This window comes from Littorina saxatilis, linkage group LG3 (genome assembly GCF_037325665.1).
Source record: "Littorina saxatilis isolate snail1 linkage group LG3, US_GU_Lsax_2.0, whole genome shotgun sequence".
Classification (NCBI taxonomy): Eukaryota; Metazoa; Mollusca; class Gastropoda; order Littorinimorpha; family Littorinidae; genus Littorina; species Littorina saxatilis.
Window position 1 is genome coordinate 16752695 of NC_090247.1, and position 12372 is coordinate 16765066.

At 43.5% G+C, this 12372-nt stretch overlaps 1 protein-coding gene across 1 annotated transcript in view; it reads left to right on the forward strand.

Moving 5' to 3' along the window:
* The window catches only part of LOC138961748 (uncharacterized), a gene marked incomplete at its 5' end in the record, with an annotated part of 229391 nt that overhangs the window by 67774 nt on the left and 149245 nt on the right, over window positions 1–12372 (forward strand). The window contains 2 exon segments of the mRNA XM_070333420.1: window positions 502–571; window positions 1308–1410. Coding sequence (XP_070189521.1) covers window positions 502–571; window positions 1308–1410 — 173 coding nt within the window.

Below are 12372 nucleotides of genomic sequence, written 5' to 3' on the forward strand. Positions count from 1 at the left end.
GGTTAATGTCCACCATTATGAACATGTGTGTAATATAATTGTTTTGGTCACGTAAAATAAGCATTTGCTTGAGTGCGTGTCCTAGTTGTATATTTTTAATTGTTTCGTCTGATGAATTTTGAATTAAAAATCTTTTAAATCAACATACGAACGCGGACGATGTGGTGTTGCAACGAAGGCTTCCGGCAAGGGTATGATTAAAAGCTTGTCCCTAACAGCTTTGTCGCAAAATGGGCTGAATATTGCGCAGACAATGCGACACTTGCGACAAATGTCGACCCATAATAATAGCCGCACCAATAGCATTTTAATTACTATGAGCAAAAGCTGAGGTCTTACTCCCGCTGAGGGAAGAAGTGGAGACAACTCGTACTTAGGCATTCAGTGAAATGGACACGGTCGTCTCCCTTACCATGAAACGCCTCAACTCGCCCAGTTATGCGCCTGTATCATATTATATGTATGTTTCCTGATAGTAATATTGTGTTTTGTGTGTTGCAGGCAATCTCTTCTCAAACAAGTTCTGGAGTAAATTCGACGAATACTGCGATGCCTACGAGGAAGCCAAACAGTAAGTTGAAATTCTGTATTCAGATGTATTTACGCAGCGAAACTTAAAGTAAATATTGAACACACTATAAACATTGGCTGAGCAACACCATTTAAAATGATAAAATCAAGCAGAAAATGCATTTTTGTGTTCCAGAAGACACAGGCTTAGAATACAGACAGATATGCAGGCAGGCCAACAGACAGACTAACAAACACAGAACTCACACAAACACAACCGCGCACGCAAGCGCAACTGTGCCCGCCACTATCACTCTCATAGATGTGCGCACTATCGTTTGAACTTGATTTTAACTGGAAAGGAGGGTGGCGAGGGGAGAGGGGGGTAATGGTGGGTATGGGGGAAAAGCATGACTTGAAAGTTTTGGTTTGCGCTTTTGCTTGCACTGTTTAACTTTTCCGGACGGAAACTGCAACGGTTTTCTAATTGTGTTTACATGACATTTCAAAACGTTTAAAGTCGAAACTGCCGCTTTACTTATGCAAACAGAGACAGACTAACTGACTGAAACACGGATACACTTCCAGATGCGTGTACGCTTAACCACAAACGCAGACACACACACACACGCACACACAAACACACACACACGTACACACACACACACACGTACACACATAGACACACACATATATACACACACACACACCACCACCACCACCACCCAAGCTGTAACCATGTGTCTTTGAAGTTTTTAAAGGAAGTGTAACTTCAGTCCAGACATACGTTTTTGCAGGTTTCTGTCCGACAGACTGAATTCTGACAAGGAGTTTGAAAACTTCTGTCATCTCAGACAGCAAAACGGAATATTATCCCTCCACGCTCTTCTCTTTATGCCCGTAAGTACACGCTCTTGTTGTTGTTGTTGTTGTTGTTGTTGTTGTTGTTGTTGTTGTTGTTGTCGTCGTAGAACATTTCTGTCATCTCTGACAGCAAAACGGAATATCATTTCTGCATGCCCTTCTCTTTTTGCCCGTAAGTACACGCTTGTTGTTGTTGTTGTTGTTGTTGTTGTTGTTGTTGTTGTTGTTGTTGTTGTTGTTGTTGTTGTGTGTGCTGGGGGTGGTGGTGGTGGGGGGGGGGGAGGGAGGGGCTCGGTTGCGGAGCAAAGTTCTAACACTGGTCAGTTTTGTTCGAATGGAGTGTTGTTGTGTGTCGTTGTTGGTGTTTATATTCTTGTATTTGTTGTTGTTGTTGTTGACGAACTTGTATGACATATCTGGGAACGCAGAAGAAGAAAAAGAAGAAGAAGAAGAAGAAGTATGTCACATGAGACAGCGAAACGTAGTATTATCCCTCCAAGCTCATCGTTCACCACGCACGCTCGTTTATGTTCCTTGTTTTCGTTGCTGTTGTAATTGCCAGAGGTTTGTGTCAGCATGCACTGTTTGTTTGTTCTCTGGAGTTCACTGCCTTTGTTTGATTTGTTAATACTGGTGGATCGGTTGCTGTTCTTTTGTTGTGTTTGTTCAATATTGATTTACTTTCTATGAGCCTTTTATTTCTATTCAGTGGTGGGTGATTGCTTTTGATTGTGTGCTTCCGGCCTGATGTTTTCCTGTAGAGGCATTCTGTTGTCTGTTATCGGGATCCCAGACATACTTTCATTATTGTTTTGGTTGCCGCGATTTGTTAACCATTATTCATCTGCAACAAAGTGTCACGCCATATTTGATTTATTTCGGTCTCTGTCTGTCTCTCTCTCCTTTCCCATTTGTTTATTTTGTCGCTTTCTTTCCTTCTGTCTTTCTTTCTCTATTCACCTTTGGTTTACAGCCCCGGATCCCGGAGTAGGGAATGCAATGTCAACAAGTCTACTTCAAACTTTAGGTTTTCTTACGCTCTGTGTAATGTTAGTCGTTTGGAGAGAAAGTTCGTGCTTTAGTGCCGCTTCCGGCCTGTAGCTTTCGCACCTCTGACATCAAAGAGTAACTCAAGGGAGGTAATCACCAGTGTGTAAACACTTTTTCTTTCCTGAGGTGTCTACGTCTTTTGACCGAACACGTATTTTCCGTCTCGAGTTTTTGTTCCTGGTTTTATCAGAGATCCCACCCGGTGTCTTATGTTGGAATGTATGCAGTCCTGTTTTCGCTTTCGTTTGAAACTTACTGATCGGGGTGATATGATGGTTATGTGAAAACATGATACGAGTCAAGTTATCACGGAGCCATTCTTTACCTTCATGTTTGCACGACTAATTCGTGTGATGATATGATAGCATAAATAAAGAAAGCATTAACTGAGCTCGTTTTCAATTTAATTTTTTTTTTTAATGGAAAGCCTACAGTGGTACATTCAAGGTTCGATCACTCATCAATATTTGGCATGAAACAAACTGAATGTACTTCATTCCTTGAATCTGTTGTGCTTCGCAGATGCAGTTAGCCGATTGCTTGTGGAATGACATTGCTTGTAGAATGACCTCTCTCTCTCTCCCTCTCTCTCTCTCTCTCTCTCTCTCTCTCTCTCTCTCTCTCTCTCTCTCTCTCTCTCTCTCTCTCTCTCTCTCTCTCTCTCTCGGGCGGGGACGTAGCTCAGTTGGTAGCGCGCTGGCTTTGTAGCCAGTTGGTCGCTATCAGCGTGGGTTCGATCCCCACGTTCGGCGAGAGATTTATTTCTCGGAGTCAACTTGGTGCAGACTCTCTTCGGTGTCCGAACACCCCCGTGTGCACACATGCGCACGAAAAAGATCCCACTTTCACAGCGAAAGTCTCAGGGCTTGGAAAAGACGAAGACAGGCATGCATCATCTCTCGTCTCTGATTATCAATATCGTATTTCGATACTTTGACGAGACAAACCCAATGCTGGTGTGTCGAAGAAGATAGCCACAGCGGGCTTGTTCGAATCAAAGTATCGCACCATATCTTCAGCGTATTACCAATACCTGTCCCAATATAGACCAGTTGGTCCAAGAGGACGTTAAACCCTAATAGTCAGTCAGTCTCTCTTTTTCTCTCTCTCTCTCTCTCTCTCTCTCTCTCTCTCTCTCTCTCTCTCCCTCTCTCTCTCCCCTCTCTCTCTCTCTGTCTCTCTCCCCCCCCTCTCTCTCTCTCTTCCCCTCTCTCATTTTCTGTCTCTCTCTGTCTCTCTCTGTCTCTCTGTCTCTCTCTCTCTCTAAACTCGATAGGGCTTTTTCCGCCCGTCTTCCAGATGACAGTTCTATATTCTCTGCAGAGTTGAAAGCTTTACAGCTAGCTCTAAAACAGGTGTATCAGTCAAAAAAGAAAGACTTCCTGATTCTGTCGGATTCCCTATCGGCTCTTACAGCTGTGAAGGGAATTCAGCTAGATCACCCACTGTTGGTCGAAATCCAAGAGCTACATGCATCTCGGATTGAAGAAGGCAATAGGATTGTGTTTGGATGGGTGCCGTCCCATGTTGGAATTAGAGGCAACTCTGCAGCTGATAAAGCTGCCAAAGAAGCCAGAGAAAGACTCATCACTGACAACACACAAAGCATTCAGATTTCAGAACTCGCACCAACATGTATATAAAGCACCTATGGCAGAGCGAATGGGACGAATGTGAAGAAAATAAACTTCATAAGATTGTCCCCCAGCTGTCGGACAGCCTACCTCAATATCGCCTCAACAGAAAAGAAGAGACAGTTCTCTGTCGCTTACACATTGGTCACAGTCACATCACACATTCTTGTCTCCTGAAAGGTGAAGACCCACCATATTGTTTTGGATGCGACGAACCATGGACATTAGAACATGTCCTCACCAAATGTGTAGACGTTCAAGAATTTCGAGACAAACACTACAATGCGGAAACGCTGAAGGTTTTATTCCGGGATGTTCCCCCGGACACGATTTTTAACTTTTTAAAAGAGATCAAGATTTTTTTACAAGATTTGAAGTACCAGAAGTGATAGTGATTAATTTTTAGAACCTTCTTTTACAGTGATAGATCTGAATGTAAATAGTCTGAAACGTAGAACTTGCCATGTGAAGTGAAAAAGAAAATAACTGTATCAGTCTCGAGTAGCAGCTAGCATCTGCTGAAGGGACATTAAAACCCAAAAACCAAACCAACCACTCTCTCTCTCTCTCTCTCTCTCTCTCTCTCTCTCTCTCTCTCTCTCTCTCTCTCTCTCTCTCTCTCTCTCTCTCTCTCTCTCTCTCTCTCTCTCTCTCTGTCTCCCCCCCTCTCTCTTCCCCCCCCCTCTCTCTCTCTCTCTCTCTCTCTCTCTCTCTCTCTCTCTCTCTCTCTCTCTCTCTGTGCTCTTCTACCCCCCTACCCACCCTCGCTGTAACTCTTACAGGTTTGCTCCCAGCACACCCACACACCAATGCAAAGTATGTTCATTCACTCCAGTTTACTCTGCATAACAATTAACGTGTACCTATAGTAGCACCCACAAGCGGTGTACACCACCAGAAAACTATCCCCATTCTTCATTTTGGAACACCGGCGCAGACGGGAGGAGCGGGGAGGGGGAGGGTAGGGGGCATCTTCAGGTATGCAAGAGAGAGAGAGAGAGAGAGAGAGAGAGAGGGGGGGGGGGCGAGGGGTAGAGGTAGGGCGCATCTTCAGGTATGCAAGAGAGAGAGACAGAGACAGAGAGACCGCTTTACAGCAAAGCAACCCTCACTCACTACTCTCTTTAACGCACACGTGGAATTTCAACGTCAAAAATCTACCACACCTTTCAATTGTTTTTCTACTTTCGTTGCACTGTCGTCGAGCCTGGGAATGAAATAGGCACCCTGTCAACCTAACTTTGTCATCAACAACGTGTTGCTTTTGCTAAAAGGTTGTGCAGTGATAATGCTAGTATGACTATTTCAGTACCGGACCCAGAGCTTAGTAGCACGACAGGTACAACTCTGTGTGTGTGTGTGTGTGTGTGTGTGTGAAGCGATACGGAACTAATCCGAGCCTGCCTGAATGAATCTAGGATTTCAGTAACATCTCATAGGCACAGGCGCCTAAAACTTTATCTTTTCAAAATAGCTTTGATTTGTTTACACACATTAGCAAATCTTAATCAGTTATAATCAGGAGAACAAATCGAGAAGATGGGTTAGGGATATTTCAACTTTTCAGAAATGCAATGCCCAACATTTTTTTTTTTTTATATATAGATTGAAGTGATTGTGTACAGCATGACCGACTTTAACTGAGTTTCACATGATTTGATTTGCCTCTGGATTTATTTGCGGCGCCTGTTGTTTTTAAGATTCGAGATACTCCGAATGGTCCTTGTTACATTTAGTCAAGTTTTGACTAAATGTTTTAACATATAGGGGGAATCGAGACGAGGGTCGTGGTGTATGTGTGTCTGTGTGTGTGTGTGTGTGTGTGTGTGTGTGTGTGCGTGTGTGTGTGTGTGTGTGTGTGTGTCTCTGTGTGTGTGTGTGTGTGTCTGTGTGTGTGTGTGTGTCTATGTGTCTGTGCGTGTGTGTGTGTAGAGCGATTCAGAGTAAACTAATGGACCTATCTTCATGAAATTTTACATGAGAGTTCCTGGGTATGATATCCCCAGACGTCATATATCCGGCTTTTTGTAAAAGTTGAGGCGGCACTGTCACACCCTCATTTTTCAATCAAATTGATTGAAATTTTGGCCAAGCAATCTTCGACAAAGGCCGGACTTTGGTATTGCATTTCAGCTTGGAGGCTTATAAATTAATTTATGACTTTGGTCATTAAAAATCCGAAAATTGTAATTAATTTTTTTTATATAAAACGATCCAAAATTACGTTCATCTTATTCTTCTTCATTTTCTGATTCCAAAAACATATAAATATGTTATATTTGGATTAAAAACAAGCTCTGAAAATTAAAAATATACAAATTAGGATAAAAATAAAATGTTCGAAATCGATTTCATCTTATTTCGTGTCGGTTCCTGATTCCAAAAACATATAGATGATATGTTTGGATTAAAAACACGCTCAGAAAGTTAAAACGAAGAGCGTGCTATGCAGCACAGCGCAACCACTACTGCGCTAAACAGGCTCGTTAATTTCACTGCCTTTTGCACGAGCGGCGGAATACGGTCATTGTGAAAAAATGCAGTGCGTTCTGTGAGTTCCACAGCTTGACTAAATGTACGCGACTTGTTTCTTCTTCAAATAGGCTACGAACAAAACAAGCAAACAAACAAACAAACAAACAAACAAACAAACAAACAAACAAAAAACAAGCAAACAAACAAACAAACAAACAAACAAACACACGCACAGACACACAAACAGCAATTAAAGCAAAGAGAGTAAGCTGAGAGGCAATCACCTAAGAAGAAAAGATCACCTGGGTCGAGGTGCACGAGAAAGTTACCTTCCCGGGTGGGAGCCAGCCGCCGTGTTTGATTGGTTGAAATTGACATTTGTTGAGATTTCAACGAATCAGACCCCGCTATTTGTGTTCACCCACTGTCGGTTCGTGCATCTCAGCCGAGTTTCCCACCCTAACGCCACCTACATTCATTGCAGACCTTTTGGCTTTGTTGCGGTTAACCCTGCACAGTTTGGCCTATGATGTTTTAGGGGGCCCGGGTAGCTCAGGTGGTAGAGCACTGGACTTGTGATCGAAAGGTCGCTGGTTCGAATCCGGGCCGGACGGTATCCATCTCCCACCCCCGTGTCACCACAGTGGCACGTAAAAGACCTCGGTCATTCTGCCATAAGTGCAGATGGCTGATACCACCTAAACACGCATACACTTGTGTATCTCATCTAAAGTCGGGTTAAAACCCGGGAACATGCCCCTATTAATGGGTTTGCCGTGAGGGCGTAAAACTTGAATTTCTCTCTCTCACACCCGTACCCACACCTGCGGCGCGACCTCAGGATGCCTTACCTTGTGAACTAAAATAAAGACGATGTCATGAAGTCATCTTACAACGTAGGAATGAGAAACGAATTACACAAGCCCCACTCTGTTCAAAGAGAACCTGATGCCATTCCAGCTGCGCGTCGACAGAAGCTGAGAAGGCGAATGAAAAAGTGTTTGTGTGTGCGTGATTTACCTTCCGTTGTCTGACTTAGCGGGAAGGTGAGATGACACCTAGCGATTGTGAGAAAGGTCACAAGTCATATTTTCTTTATCATTTTTTTTTCTGTGTATCCGTGTCTGTGTTAAAGCGAAGTCCTGCACGGGTAACAACGAGCGCTTTTTGCAAGTTTGTGGCGTCTTCTCCTCTGAAGACGTAATGTGGATGCCTGTTTGTTGTAGAGCAGAGAAACGGGGAGAGAGCCTAATAAAACCCACATGAATAACTGAAAAAGCTTTGATTTGAGGTCTGGCATTTCACGATTTAGAACAAAAAAAGCAACAGCATTTATCGCAAAACTACAGTGCATTGGTTTTGAGACAGCTGATAGAGAATTCTTCCAATATCATGGATTTTTCTTCAAGCTGATTTGTCTTTACCTTTCTTTCTTTCTTTCTTCCTTTCTTTCTTTCTTTCTTTCTTTCCTTCCTTCCTTCCTTCCTTCCTCCCTCCATTCCCTCCTTCCTTCATTCCTTCCTTCCCCCTTTTCCTCCTTCCTTCCTTCCTTGCTTCCTTCCTTCTTTCTTTCTTTTCGTTCTTTCTTTTCAAAGAAACAGTTTAGCAGCGACTATTGTCATTTTAAAAAAAGCTGGTAGAGCAAGTGTGTGTGTGTGTGTGCGCGTGTGTGTGTGTGTGTGTGTGTGTGTGTGTGTGTGTGCGAGCATGTTGCGTGCGTGTATGTGTATGAGTGTGTGTGTGTGTGTGTGTGTGTGTGTGTGTGTGTGTGTGTGTGTGTGTGTGCGTGTGTGTGTGTGTGTGTGTGTGTGTGTGTGTGCGTGCTGAACTGGTCGTTGTCTGTCTTAGCGGGGAGGTGACATGATACCTTCCCTTTGTTAGGCGGGTCAAAAGTCATATTCTACGCCGCCTCTTCGAAGCATATACCTGCCGTCGAACTTTATTTTTGTTTTTTCGGTCATCATTGAAACATAATACTGCCATTTTCTTCTGTGTGTTTTGTATTTCTCTCTGGGTATTTGTTGTTGTTGTGGTTGATAGCAACACCTGTTGGTTCTGTCCAAGGTTTCTGTATTGATGTTTGTGTTTGTTTATGTGTGTGTGTGTGTGTGTGTGTGTGTGTGTGTGTGTGTGTGTGTGTTTGTGTGTGTGTGTGTGTGTGTGTGTGTGTGGGTGTGTGTGTGAATAAGCGTTATGGATTTGATAGATCTAAAGTATTTGATACAAAGCAAAGCATGTTAAAGGCACAGTAAGCCTCCCGTAAACCATCACATATACTGGCAGGATTTTACACACAGTACAAACACCCTTTCATTCAAACACTCACCGCTTGAGAACATGCTAGGTGCCCTCCGTAAAGAGCGAGCAATTTTCAAAGAATTTATTTTTGCGTGGTTTATCTTACTCCTGAGCCATCGTGAACCCGTGTGATCCAGTTTCCTTTTTTTCCACAATTTAGTCGTCAGTTTGTGATTTCAATGCGACTCGCTGTAAGCTTATCTGCAATAGCATGTTATTGTGTACCCCTGAATCTAAAACGCAACAAACGGCTGCGATTCACACGAACTAGAGCGGTGGCGGTTGAACCGTTCAGAGCAATTTGCGCTAGGCAGAACCGTCGTCTGCCACGAGAAAGTTGTTTTGCGTGACACGTTTCCGGGCTTTTCTGTTTTCGAACTTTCAAAACTTCGAATTGATCTTGTCTTGATGAAGAAAAAAAGTATTTTATGATTCAAGAATGTTTGTGTAATTAACAAGCTGTCAATTTATCATTTAGATTTTAAAAGTTAGGTCTAGCACCAAAACGAGGCGCCTGATTGTCCGTTCGGAGAGTGCACGAACATAAATTCTTTGAAAATGTCTCACTCTCGACAGAAAGTAGCCAGGATGTTCCCGTTCGGTGAGCGTTCAAATGGAAGCATGCCCGCACTGTATGTAGAGAGGCTCGGGGAGCTCAGTGATGGTTTACGGGAGGCTTACTGTGCCTTTAATAACACCTGCCGACAGCTATCATTGTTATGCAATTGTGTTTGTGTTGTGCGCTCCTCTTATCTGCTATCTAATGAATAATGACGCATGCAAATCAACAACATATTGTAAATCCAACATCAGTGGTGTATCAAAGGCAAGGATTAGTAACCGGCCATGTGTTACTCACATTTGATACCCGGGTGTTTGCAAATAATAACTTTATATTCCTTTATCAATATTGAAGTCAATATCGAAATCACTCCACACCTATCCTCAGTCTCTACCCCCTCCTCCCCTTCCCGGATTCACCCCTCCCCCACCCCTTCCTATCCCCTATTCCCGATTGTTTATTGACATACAACCCTGGACAACAAACAGGGACACCGAAAACAACATGACCGCTTTTAGTGGTGGTGTAATCAGTTTTCAATATAGTCAAACCTGTCAATAACGACAACCCAAGGGACCGACCAAAACGGTCGTTATACACAGGTGGTCGCTATGGATAGGTACGTTGCAATAAACAAGAGCTCGTCGGGAACCTTCGGGGTAGTCGTTGAGGGCAGGTGGTCGCTATGGATAGGTACGTTGCAATAAACAAGAGCTCGTCGGGATCCTTCGGGGTAGTCGTTGAGGGCAGGTGGTCGTTCTCGAGAGGTGGTCGCCCGGGCAGGTTCGACTGTACCGCATTAATCGGGTTTAAAACACTCAAAAGCATGGAACCATATACAGTTGTCCCATTCTGAATCTAGCTCGAGGAGGGCTCAACAAGCCTGACAGGTTAGACGAGGACACGGGTTTGATGGGCGCTGTGGCGTGGTGGTAATTAAGACGTCGGCCTTCTAATCGGAAGGGCGTGTGTGCGAATCCCGGTCGCTGCCGCCTGGTGGGTTAAGAGTGGAGATTTTTGCCGATCTTCCAGGTCAAATTATGTGCAGACCTGCTAGTGACTTAACCCCCTTCGTGTGTACACGCAAACACAAGACCAAGTGCGCACGGAAAAGATCCTGTAATCCATGTCGTAGTTCGGTGGGTTATAGAAACACGAAAATACCCAGCATGCTTCCCCCGAAATATAGAGTGCTGTCCCCTCTGCGCCGAGCGGCTGCATTTCAGGGCTCTTTCATATTTTGTACTGTGCGCCTTGAGTCGCCTTGTGGTGAGATATGTGCGCGATATAAATTCTTGTATTTATTTTGGTTTTTGATTTTTGATGTCGGGTTTATTCGGTCATTCATTTACTCCTGCATGCTTACCCTTACTACTACTATACACTTGATTGCGGGTCAGTCGGTTGGTTGGTGGTATTATTTATCGTAAGGCCTTATTTTCAAATAAGGGCTTATTTTTTTATGCCCATCTTTTTTTAAGGGCTTAAATATTTAAGGCCTTATTTCTAAAATAAGGCCTTATTTATAGAAATAAGGGCTTATTTTCAAAAATATGGCCATATTTTCAAAAATATGGGCATATTTTTTTAAGGGCTTATTTTTGGGATTTTTGACCAACAAGAACAAGAACAACACGAACAAAAAGACAACATCGTCATCATCAACAACAACAACAACAACAACAACAACAACTACAACAACAACTACAACTACCGCGATCAACCAACAAACAGCAATCTGTGTGTGTGTGTGTGTGGGGGGGGGGGGGGGGGGTTGGAGGGGGGGATCGGGTGGAAAGTTAGCTGGGAGGTAATCAGCACAGCACAACTTAACCGCGAATGTAAACAGTATTAATGAGATTCATGTTCAAGGATAGAATTGTTCACGTTCACGCGTTGATTGAATGTCAGTTATTGCTGAAACCGAGACCAACCCGAAATGGACACAGGAGCTTGTATCCAACAACCGGTCGATAATTATTTACTCCTGCATGCTTATTATTTACTGCTGCATGCTTACCCTTACTACTACTATTTTAGTAAATAGTAGTAGTAAAGAGACTGTATGGAATAAGGAGCAGGGGTGGGAGTTTTCCGCGAATCCGCGGATTTCCGCGGACACAACTTACGAATTCCGCTAGAGTAATCTATTTTTCCGCGTCCCATTTCATCACAGTATCTATAACTTGTTGACTGAATGATATGGAGAGAAGTGAAGATGGAACAGAACACTGGAGGCTTGAGAGTTAAATTGTGCTGACTGAAAACTCCTGACAAGTAATAGTCATGTTGAGCCTCAATGCTTTGGGGTGAGGGGAATGTATTTTTTACCTGATCCAAACGAGTTGAATTTTAGCCTCAAAATGCACCAGATTGCACAGATTTTAATGTACCATTTAAGAAAAAATCGGGGGGGGGGGGCATACCCCCGACCCCCCCTAAAAAAAGGATTTCCTCTGTGTTCATCACAAGAGAGTCTCACCCCTGAAGGTGTAAATATATGGAATAAGGAGTAAATAATAATCGACCGGCGATTGGATACAAGCTCCTGTGGAAATGGACAACTATTATTATGTAAGTCTACTTTACTCGTACTCTTGGGCTCACCAAGACACAAACACGAGTCTTGGCGACAAGACTGTTTCCGTTTGACCTTGTTTCTCAAACGTTGTTTGGGTTACCGGCCTTGTGACCCATGCGAGGTTGAGCAAACAAAAGATGTAAGATATCTTATCATGTGGGAGGGTGGATCGTCATTCTGACTTAACGTCATCGCTACAGGATAAGATATAGACGGCACGGGGGTGTATTGGATTTTATTTTGAAGTTTGATAAATTGGGTGAGAATTGAGCGAACTCTTCTCGTGACCCCGTGTTATCTGCGTTATTGTACGAGAAATGGGCTTGGCGGGGGAGGACTTTATTGTGCAGTTTAAAACTGCCTCGAACGCAGAAAGTAAGATTTATAGCTGGATTACA